The sequence below is a fragment of the Barbus barbus genome, assembly GCF_936440315.1.
Source record: "Barbus barbus genome assembly, chromosome: 29".
In the NCBI taxonomy this organism is placed as follows: Eukaryota; Metazoa; Chordata; class Actinopteri; order Cypriniformes; family Cyprinidae; genus Barbus; species Barbus barbus.
In genome coordinates, this window is record NC_136757.1 from 4,295,895 (window position 1) to 4,314,945 (window position 19,051).

Genomic DNA, 19,051 nt, shown 5'->3' on the forward strand with positions numbered 1-19,051 from the left:
AAGCTTTTAACCAATGGAATAAAAAATAGAAAGGGACATGGAATCAATTTAGAATTGAGGGGAAGTAAACATGACTTACTCCAATTAATTTTAAACCCTGAGAGAGATCCAAAATGGTCAAATAAATTCAGCACATGACGAATAGAATGTGACGGCTTCTCCAAAAACAATAAGATATCATCAGCAAACAAAGAAATATGATGATGAGTATTCTGTATATTTATGGCAGAAATAGTTTCAGATTGCCAGACCGCTTGAGCTAAGGGTTCCAAGGATAGGGCAAATAACAGAGGAGACAGCGGGCAACCCTGACGAGTACCTCGATGTATAAAGAATGGGTTAGAGCGAACAGCACCTGTGAGAACTGTGGCTGCTGGATTGGCATACAGAACTTTTATCATATTTATGAACTCGATCCAGATGCTGTAGAACCGCCCATAAATAGTTCCATTCTAGCTGATCAAAAGCTTTCATCGCATCTAGAGATAATACTGCGCAAGGAGAGGACAAACTGTTCTTTGAATTAATAATATGATATAACTTGCGTAAATTATCCGAAGCTGAGCGAGATTTAATGAATCATGTTTGGTCATGATGAACTAGCCTATTTATAAATTTCTCTAGACGACGAGATAGTACTGTAGCAAATAATTTAACACCAGTCCCTATCAAAGAAAGTGGCCGGTAACTAGAACAGGAACTCGGATCTTTATCTTTTTTTAACAAGAGCGAAATAACAGCTATATTAATAGATGGGTGAAATGAGCCTTGAGTAACTGAAAAATATATCATATCTAACATGATGGGGCCTAAATCTGACCAAAAAGTAGTATACAATTCGATTGGAATGCTATCTATCCCTGGGGATTTCCCCTTGTTCATTGATCGAATTGCTGACTCCAGCTCCTGAAGAGAGATCGGTTCAGCCAGTTATTCCGAATCTGAATCTGACAGTCTAGGTAAATCAAGGTTGGACAGAAAAGATGCAAAAGAGTCAGGGTCACCATCAGCAGAAGAAGTATAGAGGTTAGAGTAAAAAGTCAAAGGGATCTGGATCTCAGTAATGGATCTCAGTAATGAATCGAGTTCGGACCTAACCACCATGATTTTACTGAGTGTATTGTCTGAGAAACAACGCTGATTATCTCTAGTCAGATTCTGGAGCTGTGATTCCAGTTCAACTATCTTTTTGTGTCGGTTTTTCTGAAGGAAAGAGGCATATGGAATTGAGTTATTCCTTATAAATCCTTTAACTGCATTCCAAAGTGTTCGAGGATCATCCACTGAACCTTGGTTAATTTCAATAAACTCAGCAAATTTATTTCTGAATTAACAATTTAGGGTTAAATCGCCATCTAGTCGCACGGGATGGCCGAGGGATACAAGATAATCTGTGCAAATTTCCATCATGATCCGACAAAGATGAGGAACAGATATCGGCATCACGAACAGCTGAAGATAAAGAAGTAGAAATGAAAATATAGTCAATTCGCAAATAGGATTTATGAGTAGCAGAAAAGAAAGTGAAAGACTTAGCAGAAGGGTTTAATAAACGCCAACTATCCACCAACGAGGATTAAGTTACACATTGCCGAAGTATGTCAGAACACAAAGCTTGAGAGTGATTACTTTGGTCCAGATCTATCTAGGATATGCGACATTACAGAATTCGTATCTGCACCCAATACAATTTCAAAATCTGAAAACTTCAAGAGATAGGTTGAGAAAAAAGTAGGGTCAGGAGTACAAGGGTCATAAACTGAGAGAAATACAATATTCCTATTCTCCACTATTGATTTTATATGTGTTATTCTACCATCTGTATCACAACCTTTCTCTAAAATAGTAATATTTAAAGTCCTCCGGACCAATATTAGGACCCTCTTGGTTTTAGTATCCGAAGATAAGATACCACTTCATAAAACGTATTATTACACCTGCGTATATCCTCGTTTTTCAAATGGGATTCTTAAACTAACAATATATCAATCTTTCTTCTTCGCAAAAAATCCAGAAAACCTGCACGTTTGTGAGGGCCATTTAGCCCATTAATATTACAACTCAGAATATTAAGGTCAGTCATAGGTATCAAACAGAATTACTGCATAATAAGACAAAATACAAGTTTGAAAATAAAACCAGTTGAGTCTACCATTAAACCACGCCCCACCCTCCACGTTACCATTCAAAAAAACATAAACACATTCCCATGAACTATGGCAGATCGAACCAAGTACAAACCTTGATCTACCAACACCCCTTAATATGGTCCGTGGCGTCAACAAAAACCTGCACATTACTGTAGCACCAACATTTGGCCCCATAGTCACATATTGACTAGGTAGTATTTCTATTTAAAAATAAATAAATAATAATAATAATAAATAAATAAATAAAGAAAATATAGAAAGAAAAGAGAGATACAAAATACAACAAACAAATAAAATATCATAATCAGTAAGAGATACTGTATGCACAATGAACTATGAATTAAGAAGTGAACATTAAAGTCAACAGTGAAAGACACAGTGACCTAACCATTTAGAGCATCTCTTCTCCGATTAGACAGCAAATGTCCAGCTGGAGTCCACTGAGAGTTGGTGGATGAAAGGGATCTGAGAAAAACTCTTGCTTCTTCTGGGGAGTGTAGCATTTTAGGTTCACCTTGATTGAGAATGACCTTCAGCGTTGCAGGATAAAGAAGAAAATTCTGGATGCCAGCGTCTCTCATCTCCTTCCTAACTGGTGCAAATGCACTTCTACTTTTTGCGGTGACCGGAGAAAAATCTGGAAAGAAAGACAGCGTTGCTCCGTCTGAAGTTTTCACCGGGGCATGAAGTCTGGCGGCCTGCAGAATGAGCTCCCTGTCTGTGTACCGCAGCAGTTTAAAGATGAAAACCCGTGGTTTAGCGCGATCTGAGGAGAGCCTTGTGTACACGCAATGGGCTCGCTCCACTTCAATCTCTTTGCCCGCGAGAGACGGAAGTCACGTCGGTAGCAATCTTTTCAAAAAGCCCATAGGGTCGTCCTTTTCAGAACCTTCAGGCAATCCGACCAGACGCAGATTGCTGTGCCTATTGCGATCCTGTAAGTCCACAACCTGTTGCTCGAGCGCGGATACTCGCCTATAGTGATCTGCAACAACTTTCTTTTGTTCTCTCATCTCCCCTGTAAGAAGATCCAGTTTAGAGCATAGCGACTGAACAACTGACATGTGAGAAGCGAACTTGTTCCGCATCGCTGTCAACTCGGTTTTTAGAATGTCCTCAAAGTGTGAAACAGTGTTCGCCATCTTGACCATCATATCGCTTGAGTTCGGTGACTTGGATTTCTTCTTAATCGGAGAAGCCGACGGAGACAACTCCTGCTGTTTACGACTGCATCCAATCAGGTAAAGCACCACCAATGAATAAAGCTTAAAACAAAACGAAAAAAATCTGCAAAAAGAGGCCAAACGTACGGAGCTCTACTCAAGTGCGACTAGGTTCATGAGCACGTCACGTGACTCTCCGCTTCCTTTCACCTTATCATCTGCTAAGCAAAAATCGTATATGTGTAATAACACACCTCAACAAGCGGCAAAATGTGAGGTAAAATTAATGTCTGTTGCATGTCAAATTTTATTGCCTATGGTCAAGGGTTTGCTGAAATCCCTAACTCTGAAGCATCACTATTAAGAGATTTTCCCTCATAAATGACTGTTTTCACTTATATTTGTTCGGAAAGTGAACTGTTAAGAAGCCTTTGGCAGTAAAGGTCTTTCTTGTCTTACATTTTAGTCATGCCTGGGTCAAAATATCACTTAAAACTTTGAAAACCCCCCATTTCCAAAGTGCCCTCATCACCCTCATAGAGGAATTTCCACAGCTGGTTAGAAGCCAAATCAATGATAATTAAGCCGTTCTATAAACAGAGCATGGATGTCTCCAGGGTGCTATTACCAGCCAACATTGTCCAGAGCTTGCTCTACCTCCAAAACATCTGCGCAGACAGAATCAATCTTCTTTCCTTTTTGATTGCGCTGCCTCTAATGTCTCATGTCTTTCATTGTTTCTATGTTATATTTTTCAGAATCAGCAAAGCTTGTATTGCAAAGCAATACATAAGAATATATCTCATGTGCTGATCACATAACTTAAAAACCGTCCGTGTGTTTTTGCATCTACTTGTATAGTATATCAGTCTGGGAACGTCAAGCATGAGTAAAATCTGTTTCTCAAGTTTTCAAAAAAAGTAGGTAAGACTCAAGCAGGAGTAAACCTTTGGATTACGGAGTGATGTGGAATGGTTGGATTTTTGGCTATATTGTTTGTGTTGGATAACTATGTGGCCTCGCACCAAAAGCCATGTTAAGTTACTTGAATGTATGTGTATGTGGAGGAAAAAGTCATGTTCTGTTCCAAAACCTAATTAGCTAACTATATCATAGACACATTTCCAATACAAGTGCAATTCTAATGATAATTAGCAAATTATTTGCTGTCTATTTCTATGCATAGTTAAGTATTGTGTCATTAGCTTAGCAACATGCTAATGTCAAACTACTGGAATAAATTGTGAGGTAAGTCTCAAGGTACAAAGTCTTCAATACTGCATTTGTGTGTGTGTGAGAAAGAGTGTAGGTCTAAGAGTGGCTTACCTGTAGGGTTGTTCTCCTGTGTGTGTTCGTAAGTGCCTTGTAAGATTAGCTGACCTGGGAAAGATTTTCCCACAGTACCTGCAAAGGATGAAAACTAGACTTTGATACAGTCGTCCAGCATTGATACAACTCCCGTATTCAGAGGGTTGTAACTCATTGTCTGGGCATATTCAATGTCAATTTTAGATTAATAATAAAACAAAAGCAAAGTATTGATAACTTTATTTCTATATATTGTATTTATCTGTTAGTTGTGTATTATTGTGTTGATGTATAGGCTACCTCTAAATTTGATGATATGTTAGAAATGATTTAAATAAAGCTGCAGAGTTAAAGGAATCCTGTAAGGATGTGTTTCTTCTTGTTTCATGAGTGGCGCTCACCTGCAGGTGTATCGCTCCTTGCCTTTGCGTAAGATAGCATCGGAGAGAGAGGGAGGCGGGGAGCGGAAGTTAAAAAGGTGGTGTGAGGAGTGCTGGAGGGAATTGGGAGCATCCAGTTTCAGAGCGCTAAAGCTTTCCAACTTCTCAGTCATGTTTTCCATCGCAGACACCTGAGGAGAGAACATGAGGCGAGTTCAGAGAGGAATACTCTGTGTTTGATGCACAGCTCAGGGGTTCATTTAATCATAAACTTCTCTTGTATTGATTTTGTGTGAGATTAGGAGAAACTTTTTTTTTTTTTTTGTATTTGTTTAGGGCAGAGGCATAAAGAACAAAATAACAGCAGAGGCGAGGAACTCTGACAGAGAGCCTGGGAGTGTGCATCATAACCAGACAGGATGGAAAGCTGGAGGAAGTTATATATCAGAAGGTCGAGTCTTGATTGTGCTGTTCTAGAGTGACCTCCCTAACCTATGGCACGTTGGCAGCCACTCGAGCAGCCCCTCGGGAGACCCCGGCTCCTACTTTGTTCCAAACAAATCTTTGAGAGAAGCGTCTGAATGAGCCATTCACCTCCATGAGCGGTAACCATACAATGCAGTTTAAGATACCCCTCGCTGATAGTACTTCCCCTGCTGCAGAACAAAGGGTTGGCTATGCGGCTCTATGGCCAAAAACAGCTTACATCCTTCCTACTTTTGGATATGGATAAACACAGAGACAGACAGTGTGTTTTAATATATTTACACATGTCTCGATATCACCTTGATTCTCTTAGTGTATTAGTTTAGAATATTAGCAGGCAATGGTGTTATTGATAATGCGTATACCTTTAATTAACCATGATCGCATATTTGATCTTCATTTGATTTAAGACAAATATATAGTCAACATAAAATACATAAAAAAATTACTATGGAATAAAAAGTACTATGCGATAAGATAGCATTTAAGATGGATCAATGAATAGATAGATAGATAGATAGATAGATAGATAGATAGATAGATAGATAGATAGATAGATAGATAGATAGATAGATAGATCTTTATACCACTCGTAGACGTCAAAATAGAGACATTTGAATAAATAAGGGGTTGCTTAAAAGAGAAAAGGAAAGAGTGAGATATTTGGGGGGAGGTAGGTCAGCATTGATGGAGGCCAGATTTACAGGTCAGATAAGACAGTTCCCAACAAGAGAGGCCATTCTATTACACACAAACACAGGAAGTCCCTGATCAACATGCAGACATTATCTAGGCAGCCAGAGCAAGAAAGAAATGCTAGGAAGTTATTAGCGGTGGGACTCAATGGAGAACTTCCCAGAGACAATGGTCTACTCCGAAAGTATGTGGCATAATTTGTTTCAATTCAAAAGGCCATTATTAATAATATTTTCATTATTGTTGTCACCGTTCAAAGGTGGGAAAGGTTTAAAATATTAACGCAAACAATGGGGGTTGTTTTTCTATGCAAAAGATAAAGAATTTTAAATTGCACAGCATGAAAGAAAACAGGCAATACCTCTTTTGAGATTACTTTATGATGAAAATAATCTAATGAAAATAAATACCATCAGAAGTCAGAACTTTAAAACATCAAGGCTCCCCTTGAACCAAAACAGGCCTGAGGTGGAAGACACTGGGAATGTGCTTTCAGTTTCTTGCCACGCTCTGCTGTGCTTGAATGGAATGACAAGCAAAACCTTTACCAATGTACAAGAATAAGTAAAGCAAAAGCATGCAAAGAATACCTGAGGATGGAAGAGTAGTGGTGCTGGCCTCAGGTACTTCTCCTTTAGAGCTCCTACTGGGTCTATTAGCTTCCTCTTTTCCACCCTGCTGGACAACAGCACCAAGGGTTACGTACGAACGAAGGTTGATTGTAAACCTACTGGGTATCAATACTTTTCCAATAACTTGTCTAATTTCAACATACAGTATCAGTAGCTACTGCTTTGAATTGTCCTTGTGTTGTGTCTTTCAATAGTACCTACTTATTGAAATACCTGTAGATGGGGTCCATGAAGAATGGAGAGGGCTTGGCGTAGTGGAGCGACGGCTGCTGCTGGGGAGGAGGTGGCTGGGGAAGGGACGCTTGCGGCTGAGGCATCTGCGGCTGGTGCAAGTTCTGGGACTGACTTAGTGCTGGGTGTTCATCTTTAGCTGCTTTGCAGTTTGAGCCATAGGCAGGATTCTTGCGCTGTCCGTGTGTGCCACCGTTCTGGTTAGCTCGGCTTCGACTGCCTATGCTGAGGTCCAGAGGTTGTTCCTCGCCAGGGGCCAAGGGGGTATTGGATGGCAAGGCTGGCTTGCTGGGGGGCGGAGGAAGAGGTTTGACCTCCTTGGGTTTGGTGGTTAGGTCAAAGGGTGAATCTGCACCAGTGGCTGTAGGTAATTTCTGTATGTGCTCACGAGGGGATTTAGGCTCAGGTTTGAAGAACATGCCAGGATTGAGTGCTCTGTCTGTGAATGGGTACAAGGAATGTGGGAAGTTGGGCAGAAACTGGAAAGGGAACATGGAATGGTAGTTTAAGGAGCCCATCTTCTTCTCCTGCAAGCCCATGAAGCCTGGGCCAAAATACTTTTCTGCAATGGAGGCAATGGCTTTAATGGAGTCAGTGGTGGACCCGGAGGGTGGAAGTGCTTGCTCCTCTGGCGGTGGGAAAAAGGAATGCTGGGAGGACAGGAAAGGACGCTCACAAGGGAGGTTCCCTGAACTGGAGACAGATACCGAACTGCTGCTCACTTCGTCCTGCTTGGTCTCCTGCACTGGTTTCCCCCTGCTCTTCTCCCGTTCGCTTTCTGCCTCACTTTCTAGATCTGAGCCAGACACTGTGCCAGTTGTGGTGTCTAGATCTGTGCCGCTAGACGTGTTAACATCTTCCAAGTCACTACCATCAGACATGTCATTCATCTTCACTTTATTCTTGTTGTCGTGGAACGACAAGTCCAGTTTGGACTCTCGATTCTCCTCTGACTGGCTGCTGAGACCGCTCCCTACATTGCCATTGCTGTTGTTCATGGATGGGACCGCAGAAAGAGTAGGAGCATCAAGAGGAGTCAGCTTCCCATCTTGACAGTTACTAATTGGGCTCTTGAGCAGTGGACTAGGAGGTAACAATGGCGGTCTAGGATATAGCGATGGGGGAAAGATGCCTGGGAAGCCATGGGAAAGGGCTGGGAATGCAGGGGGTGCTGGGGAAAAGGGCAAACCTGCATGGTGCGGCCTGGATGGGAAGTAATCCCCAAAGCCAAGTCCACTATGGTTCAAGCCAGGATGAGACTTGGACTTGCCTAAAATGTGACTGGATGTCATTGGTATGCCCGGAGTGAATATGCCTCCGGGATTATAATGGTTCTTGCCCTCGCAAAAGCGCCGATGCTTGTTTAGGGAGGAGGTAGTGCTGAACATTTGCCCACAGTCTTTACACTTGATCTGGGTGCGGCAGTCTGCATGCATCCGTTTGTGACGGCACAGGTTAGAGAACTGGGTATACGATTTGTGACACACCTCACCTGGGAGAACACACATGACTGGTTAATTCTATTAACATACTGTTTTCATTTGGTGTTCATTCATTCAATAGCAGTGATAATCCGGCAGCTGATTAGATCAACCAATAAACTGTGCATGCTGTTTATTATGTTCAACAAACATGGCACTGTCTACATCAGGGGTAGCCAACCCTGCTCCTAGAGGGCTACCTTCCTGCGGAGTTGAGCTCCAACCCTAATCAAACACATGTGAAGCAACTAATCAAGGTGTTTAGATTACTCTAAAATTACAGGCAGGTGTGTTGGAGAAGGGCCGAAACTGAAGTCTGCAGGAAGGTGGACCTCCAGGAGCATGGCTGAACTCTGCTCTGTTTTGAAGGTGAGATAAAAACGCTACACACGGCAATGTTATATGGTAAAATAAGATCAATTAGCATATGAATATAACTCGTTGATGAGATTCTTCCTTAATAGTAGAGCTATTTCAGCTAATTTTGTATACATACAAACACATGTACACTGGTACAGCATACATGCATTTGGACGGTAACACACAGGACATTGTGAAGCCAAGCAAAAAGAAGATGGTGTTCTCTCAGTGTTGGTAAGAGGGCAGCTAAGACACGGTAGAGACATTTATCGCTAAACATTAAATCTGCCTTGGCCATATACAAGCCTAATGGGCCCTCAAAAGAAAATGCACAGTTACAAAAAAAAACAGAAGAAGGGTAAAATGGAGTAATTAAGAGAGCAAAAAAGAAAGCACTAAAGAAAAGCGCAACAAATGTAGAATAAAACAAATAATGGCTCTAGAATTTCATTTAGTTTCTCTGACCTATAAAACAACAGCTGTCACAATCTTGGGGTGGAGCTAGCCGGGAGGTCTTTGGACACTGGTAATTGTATCTGAGGCTTAGACAAGACTGCTCAGACTTACAGATGAAAGGCTTGACACTGCTGTGTATGTGCTTGTGCTGCTTGAGGCCCGAGGAGGTGGCAAAGGTCTTGCCACACTCAGGGCAGGTGTGGGCTCGGGCACCGACATGCTGAGAGCGGATGTGGCGCTGGAGGTTGCTGGGGTCTGTGAACACCTGAAGAACCCACAGAAATATGCCAACTTAGTGCAAAGGTTTAAACATAGCATGGTGTAAAGGCAATTACATGGAGATAAAAATATATTTTAGTGTTATTTTTTAAATTTGCAGTACACGGGTAGTTGACATGAATTTTTTTTGGAAAGTTGACACGTCCTGTGGTGTGACATCCATCAAAGAGTATTTTAAGCAAATTTTGGCTAATTCTTCTGACAATTATTCTGCGGTTTTCATGACCTCATGTTAATCAAGAGACTACATGAATGTTTGTACTTTTTAAAAATTCATTTGTCACACTGCAGGACATTTTAAAACAAACTACTGAATGTAAAAGGTTTTACATTTTCATCAACTAAATATTAGTCCAGGGGCACTTTATGTTTCAACTTCCCACATGCAATCTAATTAATGCTTTTAAACATTTAAGTGGTTGCAGTAAGTAACCATAACCTACCTTATCACAGTTTTCACACTCAAAGCGCTTGCCATTGTCATGTGACATCTGATGGCGAATGAGGTTGGATTTCCAGTTGAAAGCTTTGGGGCACTGGTCACACTTATACTCTCTCTCCTCTGTGTGTACGATCATATGCTGCCCGAGACTAAGAATACATAAGAACACCATAAATATTTTTTGTGTGACCACCGTGTAGGCTGGTGTTTCTAAACTGGTCTGTTGTGGCAAGGCTGCATATCACAGGGAAAAAAAAAACTATGCTAAATGCAAATAATATAACGAATCCTACTGTTAGAATACCAAAATAAATAGACTTATGTTTCAAACTTTTTTCAAAATCATCTGTCACTTGGTAGCCAAATTAGACAGATGCCAAATATGCTTTGCGGCAAGCTTTTCCTTTGCATTCTGTGTCATGTTAATAATTTTTCATAATGTTTACCTATGTGGCTCATTGTAATTTTAGCAAATTTCAATGTTTGATTTTAAAGGCATTTTTGTTTATTTTTGTAAGATAAACATATTTATCATGCACATGTTTATTGTACACACGCATTTAACATATGCATGTGCAATAAACAATTTTGGTTCTGTGTTGGGTCACTGGTACAATGTAAAATCTGGGTCTTACAGCAAAACCAGATCAGAACCAAGACAAATAAATATAAAAAAGCATAGTATTAGAACAAAACTGACCATTGAATTTTGTTTCTTTTTCATTTACCCATTTGCTTTACATTATAACAGCTAGGGGTTAACTAAAGCTCGGCGGGTAATTAGACGTTGTGCGGTGTGGTGGAGTGTGCTGACCTGTACTCGCTAGGGAAGATTTTTTCACAGTCTTTGCATTCGTGCACCGGCTCATCGCTGTCTTCGCGCTCCTGTTTGAAGTCTTCGCTTAGTGAGTCAAAGATAGAGTTGCTGCTACTGCAGGAGTATTTCTGATGCCGCCGTAACTCCAGCTTTGATGTGAAGAGCTCATCACAGTGTTCACAGCGGTACATCTGCTCATCTGTGGGGACAGCATCACACAGTTGCTCAACGATAATAATTACATGGTAATTTTCAATTATGAAAGGTTCGGTCTCCAGAATAAGACATCAAATTGTATTTGGACACTTATTTAAAAATGTCTGAATGGCATTAAATTAGATGACAAAATATCAAGTGAAATTTACTTTAAAAAGAAAACACACTTTTCCATCATGACATTTCATAAAAAGAGGTTTTAAAGGATTAAACAATAGATATACTGTTCAAAATGAAAACAAAAATATTTGGGCACTTTCTGGTTGTAAAATGTTAGTGGAACATGTCAAAAGTTAATGTGATGAATTGCACCTGTGGTTATTCTATAGGACACCTGTGTGAACTGTGAGAAATGACTTCACACATCCACAAAAAATCACTGCTTTAAAAAAAAAAAGAAGTTCATTTTAAGACGAGCTCCAGCAGCATTTGTTTGCAGACGCCACATGGTTTGATATACATCAATAATGTAATGAAATTCAGATGATTTTAAGTCAAGCTTAGGTGTCCGAATACTTATAATGTGTGACCCTGGACCCCAAAACCAGTCATACGGGTACATTTTTCAAAATTGAGATTTATACATCATCTGGAAGCTGAATACATAAGCTTTCCATTGTTTGTTAGGATACGACAATATTTGGCTGAGATACAACTATTTGAAAATCTGGAATCTGAGGGTGCAAAAAAATCTAAATATTGAGAAAATCGCCTTTAAAGTTGTCCAAATGAAGTTCTTAGCAATGCATATTACTAATCAAAAATTAAGTTTTGATATATTTACAGTAAGACATTTACAAAATATCTTCATGGAACATGATCTTTACTTAATATCCTAATGATTTTGGGCATAAAATAAAAATCAATAATTTTGACCCATACAATGTATTTTTGGCTATTGCTACAATATACCCCAGCGACTCAAGACTGGTTTTGTGCTCCAGGGTCACATATATCAAATGCATAACTTCAAAAAATACATGTAATTTTGGTAGTGACATTGTTTTCATTTAGCATAAGCCAGTAATCGAGCACAAAGAACAATCTGAAACAAATCTTTTATAACAAATGCAAATATTTAAGATTAATATAAAAACTTTAAAACCTTGAAAATTATACGAACATTAACCTTTAAAGAACTAACAAGATAAAAGCTAAAAATGTCACTGTTTTTGACATGCTTTAGACTGAAAATCTGTCTTTGGAGTAATTGTTCATGAGTTAAATGACTAAAAACATAGCTGTTTTATCCTTACTGATATGCTGACACAAAAGCCAAGTTCACAGATAACCCTAGAGTCACGGAAAGGCAAGGAAACTCTAAGGTCTGATGCATTAGCTATCATCATCCTCAAATTAAACTCATTGATAACTCTGATATACTCCATGCACTGCCCGGATCAGGCCAAGGCGGATGAGTTTCATTATTCTTTGACTCAATGTTTTGAAAGCAAAGGCCATGAAAAGCTCGCACCGATGCTGTGTTATCTAGGATTACACCATATATTCTGTTTTGTTTTTCAATTCATTACCGCGACACGTATTGACAGAACACACTCCACAGCAATGCTCATAGACTTCCTGCAAAATAAACGAGTATGTGGAATAAAAATGCCCTTGTGACCTCAAAGAGGCCTTTATGGGGAAAACTAAATGCAAGAAAAAGTTCCTGTGCTGATTTTTTTTTTGAGCCATAAAAAGAATTCGAGACATTATCTCTCCGTCCCATCGGTAGCACTAACGACAAAGGCAGGAATGTTGGGAAAAACGACAGGGAATGGGAAACTAATAGCTCTTGGAGAGACGTAGGGGGAACACAATTATGTGCAGTTTAGCGGCTAATCTGTGAGCATGGGTGAGGTCCCTCGAGACTCCTCGAGCTCCACTCCAAATTCCACCACCGATAAGCCATGAGAAGGAGGTAGATGTAGAGAGCTCTCCTTCTGTCTGTGTGTATCTGTTCGTCTCTCTCAGTCTTCTTGGACCATGTTCATTCTACTCTACGTTTCTTTTCTTTTGTTCTCTGAATTGATCTGTCTGAGTGGAGCCTGGCTTGCATCTTTTGGCGTCCCTGTCTCCCTTTTCTCTCGGAGAGCTTTCTTCTTGGCTTGGCAGGGAGATCTGAGACACATCTCTATCAGATAAAACCTTTTGCATGTGTTGGAGAGTGACTGCTGCGCTGTGACACACTTCAGTGCTTTTGCAATTTTCTAGTCTGTATCAACTACTCTGAGCTTCAATTCCAAAATCACCAGATCACTTGGAAAAAAAACCGATTTGGAAGATTGCGAATGACGTGCTTTAAAGGAAACTGCAAGTGACCACTGATGCTTTTAAAGAAAATGTTAATAATTATTTAGAAATAAAGTAGACAATAGTACAGTATATTTTATATATGTGTGAAAAATAGTTATATTTTATTATTATCATTGCATTATTTTTTTTATATAAAAATGCAATGAACCACACAAAAACTACATTTCATTCTCAAATTCGCCAATTCATTTGCCTCTGGATTGAAATGTAGCGTAATATTTTCTTCATCGTCCGACCTAACAAGACGACAAGCACAGGCCACATATCGCATCTTACTAACTGTTGGCAGAGGTGAATGAGTGTGGTCTGTGTGAGTTTGTTTAAAAGAGTGCCTAATGACTTGCATTAATCTCACCTTCCAGGTTCGGTGCCATTGAGCCCTCGGGGAAAACTCCGTCCTTCATGTAAACCAGTAACTCCTCCCCTATTTCAATATCTCTAATAGCTTTATAATAGATCTGCAAAAAGAGAAGAAAAACGCATTAGCTTTTTAAAACCACAAATAAAAAGACCTTACATTATTATTTTCATCCGTGGTTTTCAGAGACGTGAAGCTTTATTTTGAACATAGCAAATGTAAAAGCAACAATATTAATTTGTTATTTTTTGTTGTACTACGAATAATAATAAACACACACACACACACACACACACATCAAACAATCACAAAGCAGAGGATAAACAGATAATGCAGTGATTATCAAACACATATCGCGCCTGCTTCATTCGATTATTTGCTTACCGAAGGCCAACAAGAAACACATGAAAGCTCACACACACAAACAAAATAAACATGCAATAAAAACATGTGAGATTAAAGACAGCACTAATAAAGTAATATAAATAGAATGTTTATTTTGAGCTGTATTAAAAACAATGGTAATCCGATGTGTTTGATGTGTTTTCGTTTTTAATTGAATAAATCAAATATAACACACGCACGCAAACAAAGTGTGGGTTGTTTTAAAAATACAAAATCATAACTATTAATAGCACTGTGTTACTGAGACACACGACAATGCATTTGGAACATTTCAGTGTACTATTTTACCAATGCAAATGATTATCATTTTATCACATGCATTCTAAATACAGTTTGTTTATATTATTCTCGCGGTGTAGGCTACTGTCATTTATTTCTTAGCCTGATGATTTGCTGCAAAGTTTCCTCAATTAAACACAATTAAAATCCTTCCAGAGCGCAAACCGCATCTCTTGTGTTCAAACAAAAATACACTCCAAACATTTATTTTGTAAATTCAACTACATATATAAACTTTAACCTGACTAAATCGATTTAAATAATAATCCCAATAAAATAAAACGAAACAGTCGGCTTTTTTTAAAGCGCGTCTGAATCCTCTCCTCGCGCACTGGACGCGCAGTTACGCGCAGTACAGCTCGCTCCCTCATGAGGGCGCTCAGGACTAAGCGACAGCAGCACAGCTGAAATCAAGACATCCAGCTAAAAACCGGCACAAACTTCATCTCAGAGCTCTAATGTTGTGACAACTCTAATGTGTGTTACAAAAGTAGGCCAAGGCATCAAGAGGCGCGGCCGATGAGTAACACAGCTATCATTATTGTTAACATTAATATTGAATTTGCGGTTAAACGAAGGTAAGAGCGTTTCTGACCTTTTTCTTTTCCGAGAGTTGATAAAGTTGGACTAGTTGTTGAGCGGTGGATCTCAAAGCCTCCAGTTGTAATAGCAGCTCTGGTCCCGTAGAGTTCAGCACGCAACCCATAGTATCATGACACTGCGCCACAGCAGCGCCAGACAGAGCAACACGCGCGTCTTTGATGAGGTGAGTCGCGCTCATTAGTGATTCTCTCTATCGGCCACTCCTCCTCTCTTATCTCCAACCAAAAGGACTGAACCCCTCCCCATGTCCTCTCCTCCTCTGACCACCGCATGAATCTATTATTGATGGAAAATGTATCTTTCCCAGCTAATGAAAATCTAACCCCCCCCCCCAAAAAAAAACATTGAACTCGTTTTCCACGGGGCTTTAAATACACCTGTTTACTCGCTGTCGTTTTAAACGAATTGTGTTCGAGGGACTAAATTCGATATTTTGCGGAGAAAATATCTCAAATTTAATAGATATATTTAATTCGACTATTTAAATGAGCGGTTATTAAAACCTAAATGGTGAGGAATTTATGATTAAAATGATATCGCAATTAATAATCCCGTTATTCCATTATAGTAATATCGATGTACTTATTTCTACATATGTCAAAAGCAAACATTGTATATTATTTCATATATCCGATTATGATATTTGTATGGGCCTAATTACAATTAATACAACTATTATTTATAATCTAATTATTATTATTAAGATCTAATTGCTTCCCGTTTTATAAATGTATTGACAACATATAATTGTCACAATTTCAATTGAGGGTTTGTTGCTTATTGCTAATGATACATTGAGGAAATTAAACGCGTGATTACATTTCATCTGGAAATTATGATTTTTTTACAATGGTTTGTTATTGTCAGTTGTTTTTAGGTCAGTTCAAATATTATATTGTAAAATAATTAGAATAGAATCAACAAATAAGCATAAGTACAAATAATTTAAATCACTGGAATTACATATAAAAAACGTATTTACAATAAATACACATGACACATGCAATACAGGTGCCAAACTCTCAATATTTAATCACTAAGGAATCAATAACTTACATGATCTATTTCTGAAAGATAGAAGTTGGATGTCAAATTGTGCTGTAGTCTTTGGCTTGTTCTCATTTGCTCTGGGTGCGAGGAAATGCCTTCCTTTCACCCCTAAAGCAATCTATTATGATGGGGCTAAGCTGTCTCTACAGTAAATCTTTTCAGGATCTGACAGCACTGAGAGGGCCATCTTGACCCCCTCACAATGCTTTCAAGTGCTGGGGGCCGATGCATCATCCATCACTTAGGTGACAATAATCCCCTGTCTGTCTCACACACGCATTCATATAAGTGCAAGCAGACACAGACTGATGGGAATATATAAGAACATACTTTTATTTGGGTGTGCCTGTTTGTCTGCCATTCAAAATATTCATCTGATTCACTAAGACAAGATCAGAACAAAGTTCATCATAACAACTCTTTGATCAAATGCCAAAACCATATATATATATATAAAAAACTCAACTGAATGAGTAGATGTCAGGGATTTTTACAAGTTCCTCTCGAGCAAACATGTATCTATCTATCTATCTATCTATCTATCTATCTATCTATCTATCTATCTATCTATCTATCTATCTATCTATCTATCTATCTATCTATCTATCTATCTATCTATCTATCTATCTATCTATCTATCTATCTATCTATCTACAGTATCTATCTACACACACACACACACACACACACACACACACACACACACACACACACACGTTTACTTAGCTATCTAAATGGGGACATCCCATAGGCGTAATGTTTTTTACACTGTACGTGTGTGCTATTGCCCTACACCAACCCTACACCTAAACTTAGCCCTTACATGAGACTTTCTGCATTTTTACAATTTCAAAAAAACTTTGTTTAGTTTATTTTTAAACCCGTTTTACAAATGAGGACGTCCCCAAAGGGAGGTTTTTGGAGATTTTACCTCACTTTTGAGTACAAATTTGTCCCCAAAATATGGTTAAGTAGGTACACACACACACACACACACACACACAGTGTGTGTGCGTGCCCTCAGCCCTTCAGAAACAGACGGCTATGGCATGGCAGATCTGGCTGTGCACTTCAGTTGTTCTGACAAACAGTTTAAGTGCATCTTGAGAGATGAGGGAGGGAGGTCAGAGGTCAACAGTCTTGCTGAATGGACTGCGCCATTGTGCGAAAGCCAGAATACGTCCACCAGCTCTATGCCTATTGTCACAGAACGCATAGGCTGCTCTTAGTTTGGCCCAAAAAACGGATTACACTTTCTCAGCACAAGCAGATAACATCAGACCAGCGAATTACGTGGTCCGCAGCATTTTAAAAATATACATTTACACAAGAGCGCATAAGCTCGCACAGTTTTTAAGTTCATTTTGCACCCGTTGCGATAACAGAACAAACTATTATTTTCTTAAAGCAAAGTGTGGTAACGCACACCCTCGCCCTGCTAACTGCTATTTAGAAGCATTCACACCTCGAACGACAGCCATAGCGTAAAACACACATTAAAACGTAAAGCCTAAAACAGTGAAATGCAGCACTACACAGTTGAGTCATGTTTTCAAGGGCCCGAACACCAAAGACAAATGCGCAAACAAGTAAATAAATGATCCCGGTTGATTTTAAAAGGTTACAGGCACATCAGAATTTGCTGGGCGTGTGCATATTTCCATACGGCTCATGCATTGTGCATGCGCAAATAGAACAGCAAAGTACAAAGTTCAATGAATTATGCATTTTTGCATTGTGCCGCTGTTCTGAATAAATAATAGGCTGTTGTCCGTAAGACCGACTAAAACGTGTACAAAAGATAAGAAAATGATAAGAAAAAAACAACAGAAGAAGGGAGAAAGTAAATAGAAACCATATATTTAGTAGGGCGATTTTAGCTGGAGATATTATTCTCCTGTGGGCCCAGCGGTGGCCGCTCATTGAACTGAAATTACTTTAATGATTGGGTTATGTAGCTGAAGTCAATTGGTGGTTGTCAGTCTCAGAGGTTGTCCCTTCTCTCCTCCTGTCCTCCCCTGTTAGTTAGGCTCGTGTTTTATGTGCCAGCCTCTAAAACTGCGAAGGCCACACTAGTTGCCCCCGTTAGCCACGAGACAAAAGCTAAGACTTTGGCTTGTTCCACGAGTCAATCAGTTTGTTTTAAGTGAGACAAACAGCCTAAAAGTGGCAGAATAATAACAAGGAAAGTGATCCACTTATGCATATAATCTAAAACACCCCTGGAATGGCACACTTAAAGGAGCAATTCACCCAAAAATGAAAATTCTGTCATTATTTACTTACCCTCATGGTGTCCCGACCCCTGTGACTCACTTTCTTCAGTGACTTTGTTCTGAGAACGTTCTCTGTTAGCAGAGGCAGTGAATGAGAATATGTAATAGATTCTCACATGAAGCTATGACTTTGGGAAAACTAAAGAATAGCGCACAACTGGTTTAGATAATATTTATTAACTTTTTGGTCATTTCTGGAGCTTTGCAGCCTCTGTGCACAATCTATTATTTTGTATGGAAAGACCGTCCCTTTGGGGAAGAAAGTCAGTCACTCAGGCTTACAATGAAAATGCACGCTTAAAAATAAAGGTTCTTTATTGGCATTAGTGGTTCCATGAAGAACCTTTAACATCCATGGAGCATTTTGATGGCACAAAAGGTTCTTTACAGTGGGAAATGGTTCTTTAGATTATTAAAATGTCCTTCTCACTTCTAAAAAATCGTTGACTAAATGGTTGACCACAAATGTGCATCACGGGAAGAGCAACTATTTGGAACTTAATTGACAGAATTTTCATTTTTGGGTGAACTGTCCCTTTAAATTAGAAAGTGAGCACAAGCTAGATAAGTCAGCCACCAAGGACCCCTCACTTAATCAGTTAGATATCATGTAAGCAAAGGAAACAATCCATTACTGCACAAGAGCTTCATGATCAGATTTAGACTG

The 19,051-nt window shown here is 39.3% G+C and overlaps 1 protein-coding gene across 1 annotated transcript in view; it reads right to left on the bottom strand.

Moving 5' to 3' along the window:
* LOC306849508 (histone-lysine N-methyltransferase PRDM16-like) overlaps positions 1-19,051 on the bottom strand; it is a 251,238-nt gene that overhangs the window by 14,230 nt on the left and 217,957 nt on the right. Inside the window, exons 5-12 of the mRNA XM_079384593.1 lie at positions 13,769-13,871; positions 10,879-11,080; positions 10,066-10,213; positions 9,353-9,608; positions 7,029-8,538; positions 6,774-6,861; positions 5,023-5,192; positions 4,640-4,717 (exon numbers count right to left, since the gene is read on the bottom strand). Of these exons, the coding sequence (XP_079240719.1) occupies positions 4,640-4,717; positions 5,023-5,192; positions 6,774-6,861; positions 7,029-8,538; positions 9,353-9,608; positions 10,066-10,213; positions 10,879-11,080; positions 13,769-13,871 (2,555 nt within the window). The remainder of the gene's footprint in view (positions 1-4,639; positions 4,718-5,022; positions 5,193-6,773; positions 6,862-7,028; positions 8,539-9,352; positions 9,609-10,065; positions 10,214-10,878; positions 11,081-13,768; positions 13,872-19,051) is intronic.